This window comes from Callospermophilus lateralis, chromosome 14, assembly GCF_048772815.1.
Source record: "Callospermophilus lateralis isolate mCalLat2 chromosome 14, mCalLat2.hap1, whole genome shotgun sequence".
Lineage (NCBI taxonomy): Eukaryota > Metazoa > Chordata > Mammalia > Rodentia > Sciuridae > Callospermophilus > Callospermophilus lateralis.
In genome coordinates, this window is record NC_135318.1 from 43,614,116 (window position 1) to 43,631,380 (window position 17,265).

Consider the following 17,265-nt stretch of genomic DNA (forward strand, 5'->3'; position numbering starts at 1 on the left):
ATACTTCCATCAGCTATACTTCAAGTGCTTAGTTGTCAAATGTGATCAGTGGCTACTATATCAGACCACATAGACATGGAGTCTAAACCATCATTGTTAAAGGTTTTATTAGACAGTGACGTAACCTGAAAGCATTTCATCATTTTGTGTAGGTGTTAACTCTTTAAAGCAAGGTGTACATTTAAATGGTATGGAGGAAAAAACTGATGGGAACTGAAGTTGGCTTCCAAGTAAAAAGCAAAGATTTAAAAGCTACAAATTAGATTTCTTACTGGATTTGTGTTCCTAAAGTATTCATCTTTTAGACTCCTTAGATATGTGTCTAACATACCAAGAGGAGTAATCCTGATTTCCATCACCAAGTTTTAACATGTGATTTTACTCTGATGATTCTCCTACTATTTTATGCTCCCATGATACATGCCTAAACAAACTTTGAAAACTAAAGTTGGCCAGAAAAATGTAGTCTCTCTGCAGGCTGGTTGGAGAAAAGCATCTAGCTGACTCCACAGGTGTGAGCTCATGAGCACATCATGCTTGTCAGCTAAAGAACAACAGTAAACAGTTCTCTCTGGTTTACTAGACTAAATATCTACATGAAAAGACCTTGAGGATAAAGGGGTGGGAGCAAGATCAGGACATGTACTGAGAATATAGCTCACAATACTTTGCATGCAAATGTGTGTTTGTGTGCTGAAAGAAATACAGCTCTAATGATGGCTATATTAGATCTTTTGTGACAGAAGTCATCCTTTATGTCCATTGAAGTGCTAATTATAATATGGTATAACTGCTAAATCTTAAGAAGGAAAGTTCCTAAACTATGTAGCTTAGGATCTGTCAGCTTATCTACCACATTTCTGGGGGATTTAACTGGAGCAGGTAGGTTCAAGACAGGAGTTCTTCTCAGTGCCATGTGAGCATGAATAATGCATGTGAATAGCATGCTCACTTAAGGAAACACTTATGTCCCATGATGGCCTAGAGGAGAGCAGTGGAATCAGAGGTGAGCTGTGGAGCATGCCTGGTGTGCTCAGTGAGCTCCAGTGAGCCCTTCACATGGAGGGAGACAGAGGGACAGGGCACTTTGTAGACTGGCTGAGCAGTGCCCTCCACAGATTGCCATTCCCTGTATCACCCTGATTTTTCTCTTGAAGCACCATCAGTGATGCATTTTAACCTATAAGCTGCCACTTAGAGACCATGTTCCTTTGGAGGAGGAGCGATCAGTGGGATCCTTGTTTCTGCTTTGAAATGCAAGTTAGTAAGATGAAATTCATTCACCTAACTGTGCTAAAACCCAGGCTAAATTTGAGAAGATAATGCCCAACAATGAGTAGATGAAACCTGTTTGTATTTGAAATTTCCAGTCTTCCATTTCCCACCCACATAGGTTACAGATTCATAAATAGAAATACGTGGGAAAAGTTAGCAGATAAATTGATAGTTCTTCCCAGTGCAATCATGGGAAATGGTCAGTAGGTCTTTAGATCTTTGTTTCTACTTGGTGTCAGTTAGGATCTTTGGTTACAAAAGTTCACTCCTTAACACTCTCCTCTGCAGAATTCCAGTGATGATAACTATGGGGCATGCCTGGGGGCACTGAGTCCTGCCTGGCTTCTTCCCAAAGTATGCCAGAAAGTTTGGGCTGTGCTTTTTTGTGTCTGGGAGCTAATTTACAGATCTCCTCTGGTCTGCCCGTCTCTTCATGAGCCTCCTTAAAATTTAATACAACCCTGATATCTGCTGGTAATGTGGGGTGTCCCATGCCAGCATATAAAGTCTGAAGTGAGCTGTGAAAAGTGCATGTTATGCTGCACTAAGCACCAATTGGCCCTTCAGTGGAGGGAGTCAGTTGGATGAGGTAGTTGCAGCTCGGCTTTGGGAACTTCAAAACCCTTGATAGAGAAATAACAAAGCGGTGATATATATTACTCCAACTAAACTTTCCATCATTCATTCTCAATAAAACATGTCTTTTTTGAGCCAAAATCTCTGAGAGTGGAGTTTGTATAGATAGGCCCTACATTTGAAAACCTACCTATTATGCTGACATAAGTTATTTGACATGGCACCCAGAGGTCAGATTTTAATGACATTCCTGGCTGTTGGTGTTGTTTGAGATCCTAGGAATTCAGAGGTTTGACTCTTCCTCCTGGGTGCCTTGGCTGGAAGAGGCATGGATTGTGAGATCTGTACTTGTTGCCCCCCCATGAACACTGTTTGAACAGGGGCAGCTGTTGCACTTGTGCTGCAGTGAGAGTGAGTAGGGACCCATGCCTTTGTTCCCATTTACAGATGGGGATGCAAAGAGCAACTTAATTTTGTAGTATTATTTTAGTGAGATGTCCTAAAAAAATAATGGATGACTGATTTACAAGGTTATTGCCTTCTTATTTTATTCTCTCACACCATGAGCACCTCCTATTTTCTGAAACTGATGATTTTGGGAGAGGAGAGCATACCTAGATGTGTCTGGCACAGAGATGTGAGTGCAGTGCTTTATTTTTGGCTTAAATCAATGATTAATGCATTTTTCTTATATCTTTTTCCAATCTGCACAGTTTTGTTTTGTTTTTTTCCCCTGCAGAGAATGAGTATATTCTTAAATGACCTTTGTAAATGTCCACAAATACTGACTGTGGCTCTGGATCCTGAGGGCTGATGAAGGGCTAATGAACTGGCAAGTTTCATAGACCCATTGCATTGTGCTGTATCGCACGATGTTTTATCTGTAGGATGATGTGTTCAGCAAAGAGCAAATTTGTTTATAAGCCTCTGATTTTATGTAGTGCGCACGCACTCGCTCTCCCTCCCTCCCTCTCTTAATCTCTCTTGGGTAGGTGGTTGTGAATAGCGAAAATATGTGAATGTTCTTAGCACTTTGAATAAATAAATGCCTTCTATTGTGTGAAATCTCTCTCTGTTATTCCTTTTATCCTTTTTCCATCTTAGATTGAATGACCAAGGTATTTCAGATTTTAGCCACTAACATAACTGGCAAACAGGTAATTAAAGTGAGAAATTTAGTGTCTTTGTTGTGTGACAGATCGATGATCTGATTACAGAGGACTTTTTGAGGTTTACTAGTTTTTCCTTCAATAGAATGACATCAGAGGTCTTGCTTCCTTTTACTTTGAACCCTGCCCCCTGCAGTTCTCCTTCAAGGTGAATAGCCTGAGAAAGGTAGGGCCAGTGCCTGAGTTTACCCACTGTCACTGGCCAGGAGGGTTCCCTATGGCCAGCCTTGCCCTCCATGACATTTCTAAAGAATAGACCTTCTGGTATTGCAGTGAATTTATGGGGAAGTCTTTCCCAGCAGTGGCCAGAGTGAGAACAAGTGGCCTTGGGCATGTTGATTCCATAAGGGTTTCTATTGGTTTTATGCATCATTTCTAGACCTTGGGAGGTAAATGAAGATGTTCATGTATAAACATGTAACAGTTACTGGTGTAAAAGTGGGCTTCTCACAGTCTCCCAGGAGAAGGGACATGGTTCTGAAGACACTTACTGCTTATCTGAGTGACTCCATGTTTCTTTGTGATCTCCTGCCTGATAAAACAAAATAGGGAGAGTATTCCCTAAACTGAGGCTCTGAATGGGATAGAAGTCAGGGCTCTGTCCTGGTCATTTGTCAGCAGGCAATAAGGAACAGGGACTAAATCGGCAGCAGGAGATGTGAATTGGAGCCTGGTATCTTTAAACCTCCTAAGAATGCCCTTCTGTTTGCTAGTGGCTGACAGCTTTGCATGAATTTCAAAGGTTCTGTTCCAAGTTGACATGCTGGTTCTCAGAATCAAGTCCTTTGGAGTGTTCTTTTTCTTAATAAAAGTTCTTTAGTGAACTAGAGGCTATAGAAGAGGTGAAGGTGACTCAGGTATGAAGGAAATGGGGCATCAGTATTACCTTAGCCCTACAGTGAGCAAGTCCCTCATGTTTTTTGGCTTTTCCACACATGCACTGATGAAGCAGGGTGGGTGGGTAAGTAGTAGGCTAGTGTTTTGTTTTCAGTTCTCATAGAAAGAACTGAAAGAATGAGATGGCCAAATGAAATAAAAGACAGTCAATCATGACGAACATGGTATAGCTGATACGGGTATTCAGAAGAGAAAAAAGGCTGTGATTCAGAGTGGTTAGAGCAGAATTGTAAACCCAGGCCTTTCGGGGAAAGCTTGTTGCCAGACAATTTGAAAGCCAGCTCAGGGGTTTTATACTTCTGGATTTAATGTTAGATGGACAGTTTAGAACAGGTACAAATGCCTGATAATGATGCCTGTCATGACAGATAGGAGGTGTGATGTTGAATACTTGATTGGCTGTTGACATGGAAAAATGCAGTATGCACACTATGACAGAAACACAACCCTCTCCAGGCAGCAAAGAAGGCTGATGCCTATGGTTACGGTCTCTAAAACCTTCCTAATGTTTTCCCTAGCTGTCCCTCTGGATCAATGAAAAGATGCTTACAGCCCAGGACATGTCCTATGATGAAGCCAGGAATCTGCACAGTAAATGGCTAAAACATCAAGCCTTCATGGCAGAACTTGCATCCAACAAAGAATGGCTTGACAAGATTGAGAAGGTAAGTTAAGCCATTTCCACATTGTGGCTGTGGTGAGAAGAATAATTGGGAGGAAGCACACTCCATTTCATTTAGAACCTTTTCCAGCATATTTGAGTTCTAATTGATCATTTACAAGTTATGCAGCATGCGGCAGTCCCTCTTACACTTGAGGGGGGAAAACAGCCAGGTGGTACAAAATGCTTGATTTCTCCTTTAGCAAATACTAGGCATTTGGTCTCTATTGTGCATCTCATCTGCTGCTGACAATGAACTGAACCCCTGTGCAGTACCCATTGTCTTGATCATTTTGTTGTTTTATACTGTGACCAGTTATCGGGTACAGTTGCATGGAATTTTCCCTATTTTGCTTCTGTAACTACTAAAAATCAGGCACTATGTTAATTGCCACGGTGGATATTTTCTGCATAGGGAGATTCTGTGTGTCTTAAATGAGCAGTGTGAGTTTCCCATCTTCCTTTCTCTCCCTTCAAACTTTTATACTGTGTCATTCTCTTTTTAGGGTTAAAATAATGTGTTTGGTATTTTGAGCATGGAGTGGAGGGGATTGAGTCTTAAGTTGTTAACATTAAATGTCTTATCGGCACAGTTGAAATTATTTCAGCATGCGCTACATGTTGCTCAGCTCCCACAAAACCTATGTGGTATGTGGAAGAAGCCATTGTTGATTTTATTGAGCAGTAACTTCATGTGGAAAGACGGGATGAGTGTGTGTTGAGTGTTGAATGAATGGGTAGATCAAGGATCACGTGTCTCTTTGATTTGTTTTTCACTGTGACATTTATTCTCTAGCTAACTATATTTATTTATAACCATGCTGGTTTGTGTTTTCCAGGAAGGAATGCAGCTCATATCAGAAAAGCCTGAGACTGAAGCTGTGGTGAAGGAGAAACTCACTGGTTTACATAAAATGTGGGAAGTCCTTGAATCCACCACTCAGACCAAGGCCCAGCGGCTCTTTGATGCAAACAAGGCTGAACTTTTCACCCAGAGCTGTGCGGATCTAGATAAATGGCTTCACGGCCTGGAGAGTCAGATTCAATCTGATGACTATGGCAAAGACCTTACCAGCGTCAATATCCTGCTGAAAAAACAACAGGCAAGTGGATAAGGCAGCCACATACCTAGGCCTGCAACTGTTTTACAGTCTTGTTCTTATCATTCTTACTTGCTCTCCCTATTTTCAGCCTTCTGCTACTAGGTTGAAGGGATTTTTATACCAGCAGTGCTTGCTCTAATAGCATTCTGGGGAGTTTCCAGAATCAATAGAAATGACACAGTGTTGGTAGAAGTGCTAGGTGTCTATACATGGGAACACTCTTTTAAAAATCTTCTTATTTGATTGATGTTATCTACATTTAATAGTTGAGCAAATATTCAGTTCTTTCTGAATATTATGTGAATGAAAATAACCATATTTTCATTCTTTGCTGGATAATATCTGGATATATGACAGTTTTTGTTCAAGGTACTTTATAGGTAATAAAACAAATCTCAAGTTTTTTACATTACAATAGAAGGCTCTGAGGACAAATGAATTTACCTTAAATTAACAGGAAAAAGTTGCATTGAGGTTGAGAAAGCAGTTAGTGGCAAGATCTTCCACTGGCTTCTCTGACTGGCTTTACAGCATGTATGAGTTCTGGGCCCAGCAGTTTCATTTAAAATAGATAAATGAACAGTCACAAGATAATTGTGGCCAACTACTGAGGCTGGCTTCTTCATCCAGAGTAGTATTCAGCCTTTTGCTAAGTGGTTGATTAATTGTCCCTTCGATAACTGCATAAAGGGATTTTTTTTTCCAAAGGTGGCTTTTAGTCATAGCTATTTATCTCCTTGGCCTCTGGAGGCTTTGGGGGCCAGGGATTTCAGTCCATTCCTAGGCATGGATCCCTTGTCTCTAAACTGTCCATATATCCGTGTCATAGTTCCTGAGCCAGATACCTCTGCTTTCACTTTTGCCCATTTTCTTTGTTTAAGTCAACAATTAGTATGTGTCAGTTTTCTGATTAGAGAAATGAAAGAAGATAATATTATCTTTCCATTTACGTAAACCAGAACCTCAAGACATTTAGTCCTTTCTGATGGTGAAACTATCCTTTTCCATAATTAATTTCATCTCCCGTCATTCCTTCCCCAAATTCCTAAATAAATTTAAACATTACTATAAGCTTTAAAGTCCTAGGAAGGGATATTCTGAACATTATCTGAGAAGTTGGAGTATGAGTTGGTCATTTAATCGATATATGAACCATTTCTTAGGTTTTCCACTATGTAAGTTTATATTTTTCAATATTCCACTTGGACCAGTGCCCAAAATAAACATTTTATAGGAGGACCAGCTGTGTTTCTCCTGGCTCTGATGTGAAAGTCTCTCTGTCTTAAACCCTCAGATGCTGGAAAATCAGATGGAGGTACGGAAGAAGGAGATCGAGGAGCTCCAGAGCCAAGCCCAGGCACTGAGTCAGGAGGGGAAAAGCACCGATGAGGTGGACAGCAAGCGTCTCACTGTACAGACCAAGTTTATGGAGCTGCTGGAACCCTTGAATGAAAGGAAGCATAACCTGCTGGCCTCTAAAGAGATCCATCAGTTCAACCGGGATGTGGAGGATGAGATCGTGAGTAGACCCTCGCTGCACTAGAGGCTTCTCCACAAACAGCCTTGCTGTCCCAAAGCCCATGTTCTCACTCCTTTTTGGTGCTTACCTTGGGCCACATCTGTGAGCTCTTGCAGCCCACGCTGTGTATGTTCTAGGGATTCTTCCTCTCCTACACAAGGTATTCTCCTTGATTTTCTAAAGATACTCCAAGATTTTAATTCCTCTTAGAACAGTGCTTTTAAAAATAACCAGGGAGACTCACAATTACTCTTACATTGAGGATGAAGTGAAGTTTGGAAGACAGTTAACTCTCACCACATGTCCAAGAAGGGTGTGTGTCCCTTGGCAGGCCCCTTTGAAGGGAGCTGGCCTCTGCCATCCTTGCTACCCTTGTGTCATATACATGTTCCTCTGCATGGTCCTAACCACTTAAAATTTCTCTCCAGTTGTGGGTTGGCGAGAGGATGCCTTTGGCGACTTCCACAGATCATGGCCACAACCTCCAGACTGTGCAGCTATTAATAAAGAAAAATCAGGTAAGCATCTCTGCTTGGGCTAGTGCAGTCTGAGAAATAGTCACTCCCAAACACAGAAAAAGCAAGAGAGCTTTCAAGGCTTATGATTCTGCCTTGACTCTGAGATGACATAAACATCAGGCTCTGGCCATTTATCAAGGCTCTGTGTGTGTTTCCTCTTCCCATACAGACCCTTCAGAAAGAAATCCAGGGACACCAGCCTCGAATCGATGACATCTTTGAGAGGAGCCAAAACATAGTCACCGATAGCAGCAGCCTCAATGCTGAGGCCATCAGACAGAGGCTCGCTGACCTAAAGCAGCTATGGGGCCAACTTATTGAGGAGACAGAGAAACGCCACAGGCGGCTGGAGGAAGCGCACAAGGCGCAGCAGTATTACTTTGATGCAGCTGAGGCTGAGGCATGGATGAGTGAGCAGGAGCTGTACATGATGTCTGAGGAAAAGGCCAAGGTGAGCGAGCATCCCCGCCTTCTATGAGAGGAAGCAGGAAGCAGCCCCAGAAGAGCCTCCAACTCAGACCCTGACCTTCCTTTTTGCTGGTGGCTGTGTCTTTGTGAAACATTTTACCTGCTGTCTTGGAATGTAAAGGGGGCATCATGGTTCACAAAGGTATCTAAAATCAGGCTTGTTTCCCCTTGACACAACATTTTCTTGCCTGAAATCCTGGTATGTCATTAAGATTTGTCCTGTCACCTTTTTTTTTTTTTTTTAAATATACGAATTTGTTAGAGTCCTATATAGGGTTTCCTATAACCTTACATCATACAACATGACTTTGAGACCTTCTCAAAGTATTTTAGTATTCCAGAAATAATCTGTAGAATTTCAACTGCCCAAAATGCACTTGGCCTACCAGACTACTCTCCATACCTCACAGGGGTCTTAGTCCCTCTGCATCTCCACTTCACCATTGGCAAAGACCTCCTTTGGTCATATTGATGCTCTCAGAATGTGTTCAGAACCTGTTTATTCACAGTCCATCATGTTTCTGGTGTTTTTCTTTCTGACAATTCTTTTGCCCCACTGTGCAGTTAGTCTGTCATTCCTCACAAACTGTTAACAGGTCGGAAGGAAAGGTTATGGTTTTGACAGATCCTCTCTTTGCAGGATGAGCAGAGTGCTGTCTCCATGTTGAAGAAACACCAAATCTTGGAACAAGCTGTGGAGGACTATGCAGAGACAGTACACCAGCTCTCCAAGACCAGTCGGGCCCTAGTGGCCGACAGCCACCCTGAAAGGTGAGTGTCACGTTGTAAGGATGAGATGTGGTTGTAGATTCTTTGGCTTAGATCCCTTACTACCCCACTCAAAAAGAAAATGGCAATATTCACCTTAAGTCAGTGGTAAAGTAGATCTGAGGGAAACATTTCTAAAAGAGACCCTATAATTGGAGGTAAGTGGGAAAAGTGAACTGTTATATTCAAACATTACCCTTTTGGTTAAATATCTTCCGTTAGCCAAGACCCCATTGAAAGATTAAAAGCACAGGTCGACTCGCACCAATATAGTAATCAGATCATTTACTCTAGAATTTTAAAAATCATCTAGTTTAGGAGAGCAATTATTAGTTTTAAGGGGAATGGTAAACGAGAATACATGGACCTGTAAAATAAAAAGGCTCCCAGAAAGAACTAAACGATTTCAGCTCTTAGCTCTAATAGATTGAGTTCTCAGAATGCTTTAAGGAAAGAAGCAGGTTAGGGTGTAGTACTCACTGACTGTATACCTGGCCCCCGTGCTAACTTCCAGAGCAAGCATTGTAAGCTTTCTGTGTAACTGCCTTTTGTGACTGAGAAAGGAAAGGAATCAGCTCTGTGTGTTTAACCAAGGCAGGTTGAGTAAGATGGGAGGTCAATGGCTGTGTTGGTTGTGTGAGGTCTTTAAGGTGTACATGATCACATTGCCAAGGAAGTAGCTCTCCCTAGTCTCCAGGGACAGGCACCAGCAAGCCTTTGTCTGTGATATCCTGTTATGAGATTGTCATTCTGGGGAGAAATAGGAAGGATGATAATTCATCCTCCTTACTCAGAAACCCAAGAAATGAGCAACAAGAGCCATCCTTCCTAGCAGGGAAGAGCGCACGGCCCAAAGGTAGAAACCAATGCACAACTGACGGGTTTGTCCCTCTGGCAGCATGGCACCTGGAATGGATGATGACTCCAATATTTTGTGTTAACTTTTCATGTCAACGGAAATCCTGACTTGCAGAGCCAGTATACATAATTAGGGCCCCTTCCCCCAAATCATCATATTCTAGATAGTCTTTAGCCTTAATTATTGTGTTTGGTTTACATATTAGCTCTTCATCATTCAAAATCAAGGTCAGATTTTAGAGGTTAAATAGGCTGACCAGAAGCTTCCTTGGAGAAATTTGAGGTTGTATACTCTCCTGTTATCTCTACCTCACTCTTTTTTTCTTTGTGGAAAGTTGACATTTAAGGTCTCTTCCCTCCACTCCCTTCCTCAGTGAGCGTATTAGCATGCGGCAGTCCAAAGTGGATAAGCTGTATGCTGGCCTAAAGGACCTGGCAGAGGAGAGGAGAGGCAAGCTGGACGAAAGGCACAGGTTGTTCCAGCTCAACCGGGAGGTAGATGACCTGGAGCAGTGGATCGCCGAAAGGGAGGTGGTCGCAGGGTCCCATGAGCTGGGACAAGACTATGAGCATGTCACAGTAAGTAACTTTGGGCAGAGAGTGAATGGTCATTCAGTGAGTGTTGTAGGAGCCCTTTGGCCCTGGACTTTAAATCAGGCAAGAGGGTTCAGTTTCAACTTGGATTTCTTATCAAGTAATTTTTACTTCAGTTGGCCAGTCTGTGCCCTGCTCTTCCAATAATTTCAGGAGACAAGGCAGCACTTTACTTTGCTGCAGTGAGCAAGGAGACCTCATAAGAGATTTTGGAGCTAAGATCTGTTGTTCTTAAATCATGTGTATTACTTGTTGCCTCCCATTTAGAGGCAGTCTCTTCCCAGATGACATTCATGTGATCAAGAAGTAAAATGTGTACAATGGTCTCATTGATTTCTTTACATGCATCCTTATTTCAGATGTTACAAGAACGATTCCGGGAATTTGCTCGAGACACTGGGAATATTGGGCAGGAGCGCGTGGACACGGTCAATCACATGGCTGATGAACTCATCAACTCTGGACATTCAGATGCTGCCACCATTGCTGAGTGGAAGGACGGCCTCAATGAAGCCTGGGCTGACCTCCTGGAGCTCATTGATACGAGGACACAGATTCTTGCTGCCTCCTACGAACTGCATAAGTTTTACCATGATGCCAAGGAAATCTTTGGGCGCATCCAGGATAAACATAAGAAACTCCCTGAGGAGCTTGGGAGAGATCAGAACACTGTGGAGACCTTGCAGAGAATGCATACCACCTTTGAGCATGACATCCAGGCTCTGGGCACTCAGGTGGGTGGGGAGCTTCCCAGGAGAAGGAGGAGGTTTCTTTTTACAGTGTCTTTGTGCATCTCTGAGTGTCTCTGTTCTTTGGCTCCTCAGAAATCCTGAGAGGATTGCCCAAATCAAACACACATGTGTGTGGACACACACTGTTATAGTGCTCCATTTGGGAGAGCTTTTCAGTCCATAATTCTAAGTTTGCCACATTTGTAAACAATTGGTAGATGGTTAAAATAAATAAATAAACCATATGCAAAATAAATAAATAAACATTTGCAAGTTATAGCCCTCACTTAGAGCAATTTCCAAAACAATACCTTATTATTTTCCATCAGTCATCCTAAAAGAGAAAAAGCAGGATTCTAACAGTTTAATATGCTTGGTTTTTTTACCCCTCAGTATAAAGTGGCTGCTAAGCACTCAGAGTTTGTTTTAAAGATGTTTGATGAAGCAATAACAATATAACAGTAAGAATCTAGTATAATCATTCTCTAGTTTCCTTTGTAATCTCTGTATAGTTTCCTGTTTAGTCTTAATGCTTTTTAGTTGAAAAAAATATATAAATTTCATGGTTCTAAAGAAGAAGCCAATTTCATTAGAAATATTAGTCCTGACCATGTCAGGGGTTTTATTCTTGTCTATTGAGAGTGTATTGATTATCTGGTGCAAGATTAGCAGATGTTTCCCATTAAAGGTCATATAGTAAATATTTTTGGATTCATGTGACATAATACAGTCTCTATTACAGATCCTTGTCTCTGCCATCTTAGTATAAAAAAAGCATCAGACCATGGACTGGGGCTGCAGCTCAGTGGTAGAGCACTTGCCTCACGTGCATGAGGCACTGGGTTCAATCCTCAGCACCACATAGGATATTGTGTCCATCTACAACTAAAAAATACTTTTAAAAAGCCTCAGACCATGCTAAAATGAATAGTATGGCTGTGTACAGTAAGTCTTTGTTTACAAAAATGGCTCAAATTTGGCCCTGAGAGACTAATTCAAGTGCATTGGCCTCACTGTGTTTGGCATTTGTGGGTTTGTTCTTGACTGCCATTGTCATCTTCCTTTTGAGATGATGCTTGCAAAATGTAAGAGTTCTATGGATGTTTTCTGAAAGAACAAAGCTCAGAGAAACTGAGGGACTGCCTGGAGATAGGAAACGTCTTGGCAGCAGCAAGTCCTTCTTCTGCACCTGTAAAATTATTAAGGTCCTTTGCTTTTAGGACTGTAAGAGGGTGGAGAAACCATAGAGTTCCTCCCTTGTGTTTTCATTAAATCCCTTCACTTCTGAGACTTGCAGAGGTGAGGGCCAGTGGGGATCCAGTTGCATCCAGGACTGGATCTGGTAGTCTCCATCTACCTTATCTCTGCTACCCTAGGCCATTGAGAGCTGTAAAAAGGATATGTTGACCTAGTTCAGGTTTATTACCACAGAATCAGCAGCGGGTGACTCCTGCTGTTTCCTCTTATGCCAACTTGAACTACCACCATCCTCCATTCTGCATGAAACGGTAACACAAGAGGAGATGACCACTGATGGCCTCCAGTGACTATGCAAAGCAGGAGTTGATTTTTGTGGGAATTTTCACTTGTGCTGTTCTCCACTTTTTTGTTGTGAGAGCCCACAGAAACCAATGAGAGATATAAGAGAAGGCATTTGGAAAGATGGTTAGTCTTATAGGAACTCAAGTTTTCAAATAACTTTCTAGGAATTTACTCATGGTGATTTGAGTTACGTCTGAGCCATAACTCAAATATCAAAGATTATTTCCCCAAATCACTTACGATATGGAAATCAGAACCCCACGGAAATCAAATCCCATTGATTCTTTTTTGCATCTTCTATAGAAACTTCATTTTTTTAACTTATCACTACATAAAGTCCTTTTGTGCAGTTGAGGGTCAGTAATCCACCTCCCCACAAGCCCCAGTGTTGTCCATCCCCATCCCAAATGCACCTCCTGCCCCATGTGACATTTCTTCAGATAATTCCCTCATAGACATTGCCACACTCGTATTGGCCAGGACTATCAGTCACACCATCTCACTAGTAAGTGATGATCAAGTATCTATTAACCCAATGCTTATATCTTTGATTAGACATTGTCTAATGTGGCACTTCTGGTATGTTTAAGTACTTCATATAAAATAAAACAAGGAAATATAAGATAGCCACAGTTACTAGTTTCTGTTATAAAGGCATATGCACCCTCTAGCAAAGGGAAGAAACAACCTGTTAGTTGTTTTCCCCCTTTTTTGCACAAAAGGTAGAATATTATACACACCATGCATACTTTGCTTTTTCCACTTAGCCACATTCCTAGAGCACTTTTCATATGAGTGTGCAGGATCCTTCCCTCCCTCCCCCTCCATGACTGCATAGGAGTCTCTGATAGGATGTAATAATTCTTTTAACCAATCCATTACTGATGGACCATACTTTTGATCTTTTGGTTATGTAAATAGTGCTATAGTAAATAATCAAATTATTTAATTTCCTAAAAATTCAAGGACAAATCAGTGTTGTCGTGTAGCATTTTTTCATGATTAAGTCCCATTTGCATTTTTCTATTCTGAAATTTTTCATTGTGCCACTGTTTGTGTTGGTTTATAGAAAGTTTTTTTTAATTTTTGGTAATTCATCACTGAAAAGTATGTGAGTGTATTTTAATATGTTTTTATATTTATGAAATATACATAAAATATATTTTAAAGATATTTTTATATATATTTATGAAATATATATATAAAATGTGTTGGATTGGGGATTGAACCTCAGGGACACTTTGCCACTGAATCACATTCTCAGTCCTTTTTATTGAGACAGAGTCTCACTGAGTTGCTCAAGCTGGCCTGGAACTTAAAATCCTCCTGCCTCAGCCACCTGGGTTTGCTGAGATTCAGGCATGCACCACTGTGCCCAGCACAAGTACACACCTGATTGTGTTTATCAAATCACAATTCTCACCATCAGTTTCCAGTTCCACAAAGCTTTTGCTGATGTTTGACTAGTTCGTATTTCACCTTCTTTGACATCGATTATGGTTCTTTTAACCACGTTGTATGTGGTTTTTATATATTTTTTCAAGTGTAAGTATCTCGTGGAGAAAACTAACTGGAGATATAGGTACTCTTCAGTACCATCACACAGTAGTGGAAGGGCATTTGTAAGATGTGTTTGTTCTCCTTATGGCAGTTTCTCATTTATGGTAACATTTATCTTTACCCTGAACAGATAATGGTACTTATTTTTTGGAATATGCATGTGTCCCAATATACTACCTTTATATCCCAGGCAACCTTCAGAGGACTTGTCTTCAGTTTTCCTGCCTGCATTCCTGTAGCATTTGTTTCCTTATTTGTATAGAACTTAATAGTGTAGTTCAGTAGGTTTATAGAATACTTGGGTTTTCGTGACTTGGGTCCCAGTAAAATTGAGAGTTTTGTGGGGGACATGGCCTATTTTTTCCTTGTGCTTCCTTTAGTGTGTAAGCAGAGTGGTGAGAGAGAAGAGGGAGGGCACGATGAGAAAGTCAAATTTGACTCTTCTTTGCCCATGGCTTCACAGGTGAGGCAGCTGCAAGAGGATGCAGCCCGCCTCCAGGCAGCTTATGCAGGGGACAAGGCCGATGACATCCAGAAGCGTGAGAACGAGGTCCTGGAAGCCTGGAAGTCCCTTCTGGATGCCTGTGAGGGCCGCAGGGTACGCCTGGTGGATACAGGGGACAAATTCCGCTTTTTCAGCATGGTGCGTGACCTTATGCTCTGGATGGAGGATGTCATCCGGCAGATTGAGGCCCAGGAGAAGCCAAGGTAATGCTCGCAGCCACTGCTTCAGTTTTTTCCCACATACTACTGCCAAGAAACAAGGACGGACAGTGTGAAGCTTTCTAGTTTCTGCTCTACAGTACCCCCTTGGGCACAACCAGCTAACTGCCTTGTTTTTGGAGTGAGATGACTTTCTGAGTTCCTTTTTCCTATTTTTTTTTATTGAATTAAAAACAACTCTGTCCCTTTCCATCCACATTTCCAAAGGTTTCCCTTACCTCAATATCAGCCTTACTGATGTCATATGGTGATTAGTATTTATTCTATGCCTTCCCTTTGTTTCATGTAAAGCAGTGAAGAAAACGTTCATAGATGAGCGGATACATATATAACCTCCAGTTCACCCCAGGCCCCCTGTAATTGAGAATTGAACTGTGCTGCAATAGAAGAAATGTTTTCACCATTATTTATGTTGTGAAAAAGGAATTGTATTCCCTGGGTCAGGGCCAGTCTGTTTTTTTGTTGTTGGGTTTTTGTTGTTGTTGTTTGATGCTGGGAATGAACCCAGGGCCTTGTGCATGCAAGTTATGCCTTGTGCATAGAGTTATTAACTGACCTATATCCCCAGCCCACCAGTAAGTTTTGATCCCCCAGAAGTTCTCACAGCTTCCATTCTCTTGATTCCAAAGCCAGTTCCCCTCCTCTGTATCTCAACTGAGTATAGAGACTATCAGCCACTCTTTGGAGTACACATCCTGAGCCTGTGGTAGCGAATGCCTTGAGGTACCTGTTATTGCCACTGTGACTTCTTGAAGGGAGTCTTTATGAATTGCATCTCAAGAAAAAGTTTGAGCAGAAATCTAGTACTTTCTTTGCATGCACCTAGAAACTGTTTTGAATTATTTAGGCACATATAAAAATACAAGGAGTCTTCTTCTGAGTGTTTGGTTGTAGAGCTGGTCCTGAGTCTCACTGTTGTTACAAGTTAGCCCCAGTGACCCAGCCTGATCTTTGACTGTGAGTCAGCAATAAAAGGCCATTTAGGCCATTAAACCATTTCCTTCCAGTTATATGTTTTGAAGCATTTGTTTGGAAAGCTTATTGTAAAGGAGATGTCATTTATCTAATTTTAGGGATGTATCATCTGTTGAACTATTAATGAATAATCATCAAGGTATCAAAGCTGAAATTGATGCTCGTAATGACAGTTTCACCACCTGCATCGAACTGGGGAAATCCCTGCTTGCAAGAAAACACTATGCTTCTGAGGAGGTAATGCTACTGCTTTGCTTTGGGACCCTGGGACAGATGCACTGGTGTCTAGGTGTAAAATGGCTTCATCCTGTGTGTGTATATGTCTGTGTGTGTGTATGCACTTGCATGCGTGCAAGCATATACAGACACAGAAGTATGTACAGTTGTCCCTTGGTATCCATAGGGGATTCCATGGATGTTTAAGTCCTTTGTATAAAGTGGCATAGTATTTGTATATAACTTAAGCACATCCTCTCGTATTAAATCATCTCCAGAAAACTTGTAGTACCTAATATGAGGTAGATGTCGTGTATATAGTTGTTATATTGTTTAAGAAATGGCAAGAGCCTGAGTATGGTGGCACATGCCTGTGATTCCAGCAACATAGAAGGCTGAGGCAGGAGGATAACAAGTTTGAGGCCACTCTCAGAAATTTAGCGAGACCCTGTCTCCAAAAAAAAAAAAAGGACAGAGGATGTCAGTCAGTTTTAAGTACCCCTGGATTCAATTCCCAGAACCAAAAAGAAAGAAATAGCAAGGAAAAGGTCCATGTGTTCTATTCAGATGCAGTTTTTTCCCAATATTTTTGATTTCCAGTTGGTCAAGTTTTTTATATAGAACCTGAAGATAGAGGGCTGACTACACATATGCACACACATGCCTGTACTTACTTATATTTCAGAGCTTCTTGTTTTCTTTGCTGTCTGCTTAGAATAAAATAGTTACACAAGACTCTAGGGCCAAAGCCAGTAATTCCTGTGGCACAAAAGACAATTTTTGAGGGTCTCAGGTTGAAAAAAGGCTTCTATCAGTACTCTTCTGCTTGCCCTCTCCCTCCATTGCATATCCCCTAGGACCCTTCACTCTCAGGTAGATGGTTGTAGGTTCTGGTTATGACGATGGTATTGCGTAATTGAATGATGAGTTCACTGTGTACTCCCTTCATAGGAATGGATGTCTTCTTAGGCCAGAGCTGTGCCCCTGTTGCTGTCCCTCTCTCGGTGAATGTGTTTGCTGCAATGAGCCCCAGAGTCCAGTGGAGTCCAGTGCATTGCTGGCCTCCTCACAACAAAGCAGCTTTGAGCTGAGCTCCGCCTTTCTCTCAGCCT

The 17,265-nt window shown here is 41.6% G+C and overlaps 1 protein-coding gene across 1 annotated transcript in view; it reads left to right on the forward strand.

The window, feature by feature from the left end:
* Positions 1-17,265, forward strand: part of Sptbn1 (spectrin beta, non-erythrocytic 1) — a 190,120-nt gene that overhangs the window by 158,802 nt on the left and 14,053 nt on the right. Inside the window, exons 19-28 of the mRNA XM_076834002.2 lie at positions 4,436-4,582; positions 5,418-5,681; positions 6,976-7,200; positions 7,629-7,718; positions 7,888-8,169; positions 8,827-8,957; positions 10,187-10,391; positions 10,766-11,140; positions 14,703-14,947; positions 16,036-16,174. Of these exons, the coding sequence (XP_076690117.1) occupies positions 4,436-4,582; positions 5,418-5,681; positions 6,976-7,200; positions 7,629-7,718; positions 7,888-8,169; positions 8,827-8,957; positions 10,187-10,391; positions 10,766-11,140; positions 14,703-14,947; positions 16,036-16,174 (2,103 nt within the window). The remainder of the gene's footprint in view (positions 1-4,435; positions 4,583-5,417; positions 5,682-6,975; positions 7,201-7,628; positions 7,719-7,887; positions 8,170-8,826; positions 8,958-10,186; positions 10,392-10,765; positions 11,141-14,702; positions 14,948-16,035; positions 16,175-17,265) is intronic.